General features: G+C 59.0%; 1 protein-coding gene across 1 annotated transcript in view; it reads right to left on the reverse strand.

Moving 5' to 3' along the window:
- The window catches only part of CACTIN (cactin, spliceosome C complex subunit), a gene marked incomplete at its 5' end in the record, with an annotated part of 4597 nt that extends 1650 nt beyond the window's left edge, over window positions 1–2947 (reverse strand). The window contains 7 exon segments of the mRNA XM_010179349.1: window positions 1–61; window positions 371–563; window positions 793–910; window positions 1042–1204; window positions 1289–1434; window positions 1889–1984; window positions 2486–2947. Of these exon segments, the coding sequence (XP_010177651.1) occupies window positions 1–61; window positions 371–563; window positions 793–910; window positions 1042–1204; window positions 1289–1434; window positions 1889–1984; window positions 2486–2947 (1239 nt within the window).
- Window positions 2948–3217: the final 270 nt, after the last annotated feature.

The raw sequence follows: 3217 nt of genomic DNA on the forward strand, positions 1-3217 counted from the left end.
CTGCTCCTGCTTCAACTTGTACAGCTTCTGGCGCAGCACATCCTGGTGCCGCTCCCGCAGCCTGCGAAGAGGAGATGAGCCATCAGATCCCACCCAGCAGAACCACCTCAGCCCCACAGCCCAGAGCTCTGACATCCATCACATCGGGCTGAAATCCGCTGGGTTTTGTACTGTTTCGGGCTGAATAACCCTCCAGTCCCATTCCCTCTTGGAGGCCTCACTGCAAACATGGCTGCTGGAGAAGGGACCGAGTGTCCAGCCCTTCTTCCCCCTTGAGAGAACCAAACATCTTGGAAAAGGTAGAAAACTAACAACTTTAGCTTTGTGCCTCCCCACCTCTGTTCATGGTGGGGACAGTCCCTGCTCTCACCTGGCCCGAGCCATGTAAGCCTTCAGCTGCTGCAGGAGGCTCTCCCAGTACCCGATGTCAAGGTTGGGTCCTCCTGCCCGGATCTTGCTCTCGATGCCCTGGTACAGCACTTGCAGCTGGTTGTACGTCTTCCCCTTGAACACGGACTGCACGTCTGAGCTGACAGAGGCGTTGACGCCATCCCGACGCTCCCCTTGACAGAGATGAGGACAGCAGTCAGTGTCTGCACGCTCGGCCTGCCTTCACCCAGGTACTCCTGGGCTGCACCCGATGGCGGAAGGCTGGACCCTGCTGGATCCTCCATCCAGCAGATCCCAGAGAATCCCTCTGAGCCTGAGCGTACATGGCAGACCCTATGCCCTGCTTCACCCACCACTCACACTCCCCTTCGCACCCAGACCAAGCTCTGCCTTCCCAATTACCTGGTCCTCCTTTCCCAGAGGCCTCCAGTTTGCGGAGTTTGGCTATCTCATCCTCTGTGATGATGGTCATGTCCCTCCAGAAGTCCACGTTCTTCCCTTGCTCCAGCTCCATGTAAACCTGCAGGCGGGAGGCAAGCGGGACATCAGGCACCTGCTCCGCACCATGGGCAGGGACGCAGAGCTGAGGGGGGCAAGCCTTGAGCTGCTGCCCCTCAGCCAGCCCTGGCAGGGGGACAGCAGAGCTGACACCTGGATGTCCTCCACCAGGTCCTCCATGTCAGACACGGTCAGGCCATTCAGGAAGGTGTAGGGCTCGTGCATCTCCACGGCCAGGTCATCATCCTCCGCACTGATGTACTTGGCCAAAAGGTCGATGGGTTTCGCCCTCCCATCCCGAATCCGGATCTTAGACCTGGGTGAGAGGAGAGGGACAGTGAGCGGTGCCTGCCATTCTCTGCTCCCCAGCAGGCCTGTCCCCACAAAGCCGCACACCTACCGCAGCTTGGCCTGCTGCAGGTGGAAGTTGTCCTCCTGCTCCTCCCAGGTTTTGAAGTGCTCTGCCTCTTTCTCCCGCTGGAGCATCTCCAGCTCCTGCTCACGCATCGCTTTCTCCCGCTCCCGCTCCAGGCGCAGCTGCTTCACCTGCCCAGGGTGGAGGGAGATGTGAGGCCGCTGCAGGTGCGACACCCACGCAGGACACCCATTCGAGGGTGCTCACGTAGCTGCCTTGGCTCCTGCGATCGGCCCAAAGCTCCAGGAGGGCCAGAAGCCATGCAGAAGGAGAATCAGTGTGGGCCAGTGGGGCCAAGTTGCTTTAGAGGACAGGGGGCACAGGCACAATCAAGTGCCTCAGTGCCATAAGCCTGTGCCATGACCCAGCACTTGTCCTCCCTCACCACATCCTGAGCTGGACTCAACCCCAAGAGAAGAGTCTTCTCCCCTGGGAACAGCAGAATTCAGTATACTGTGACCCATCCCCAACCCTACAGCCTTCAGTGAGAAGAACAAGGGGATCTCCAGGTGAGCAACTGGGAGAACTGGGCTGTCCACAGGGTTTTCTGTCAGAGAGTGGGAGGGAGGGGACATCTGATCCCACCTTCTGCAACTCCAGGCGATTGTCCTCCTGGATTCGCTTGTTCCTCTCCTTCAGGTCCTTCTCATCCAGGTGGCTGATTCCTTTCTTTTCTAGTGCCTGAAACAGAGCAGCCAAGGGAAGCTGTGAGACCCAGTGCCCTCTACAGCCCCTCACAGGCCAGCAAATACCACCCCATCCACCTGCTTCTGCTGCCCCAGCAAGCTCTGATTCGGTCAAAGGTCCCCAGATCCCTCAAATCCTACTCCTGAAGCCCCTCAGCAAAACCCAGGCTCAGCACTAACACACCAGCAAACACTGCCCACACTCAGCCTGCAGCTCCCAGCAGGTCTGGGTCCCTCTCCTGCACCCCAACCACCTCCTCATCCCACACCCCTGCCTAGACCTTGGTCTTCAGTAGAAGAGGGGTAAAACCCCACTGAGCTCGTCAGAAACACCCAGCTGTCGCCCTCTCACATGGCTGCTTTTACTGTTTCAGAGGTTCCCAGCTCAAGCCAAGGTCTCCCCCCGACACCCCACTGCTCCTCTGTCCCATCCCATGGTGGCCACAGGGACACGATCTCCTTCATACGGCCTCCTGCAACATGGCACAGAGCTCACCTTGCTCCAGATGAAGGTGCCAAGCAGGTTGTTGTCCCCAAAGGGATTGTCGGTGTTGGTGTAACCCATGTACTCCTCTCCCCACCCCATCTTCTCCCGCTTCTTCCTCTCCTTGGCCTCCTTCTTGGCCAGCCGCCGAGCCCGTTTCTCCTCGGGTGTCTCCAAGGCTTTCATGAGTGCAGCCTGCTTCTTCTTCTCCTCCTTCAGCCTCAAGCGCTCCTGGAGGCTCACCTGCTGCCCTGTGTCCTCCCTGCCCCGGGAGCGTGGCGGGGAGGGAGAGCTGACAGAGGACACAGAAGATTTGGAGCCATCTCTCCTCCTCCGCCGCTCTCTGCTGCGGGCTCTCTTGTCTCGCTCGTGCTCCGAGCTTGAGGAGCGATCCCGGGACCGCGAGCGGTGTTTCTTCTGGCTTTTATGATGCTGGTCTCTGCTTTTACTTTTCTTCTTTTTCCATTTCTGTCTCTCATCGCCAGAGCTGGAGCTGGGGGAAAGTCACATTTCAGCTAGGAAATGGTTACTGGCTCCGTGTCAGACAAGGCTGCTCCAGAGCACGTTTCATTGCTGCAGATGCCGCAAGAACCGGCCCAAGCTGCAGCCGGGGCCACCAGCAGAGCCGAGAAAGCTCCAAGACGCTTTCAGAGTGGGATCGGCTTCCTCCAGAACCGCGAACGGGCTGAACCCAAATCCGCACCCACCTGGCCCTGCCCCGGACCCAGCCTCAAGGCACCACCC

This window comes from Mesitornis unicolor, unplaced genomic scaffold, assembly GCF_000695765.1.
Source record: "Mesitornis unicolor isolate BGI_N332 unplaced genomic scaffold, ASM69576v1 scaffold50092, whole genome shotgun sequence".
NCBI lineage: Eukaryota > Metazoa > Chordata > Aves > Mesitornithiformes > Mesitornithidae > Mesitornis > Mesitornis unicolor.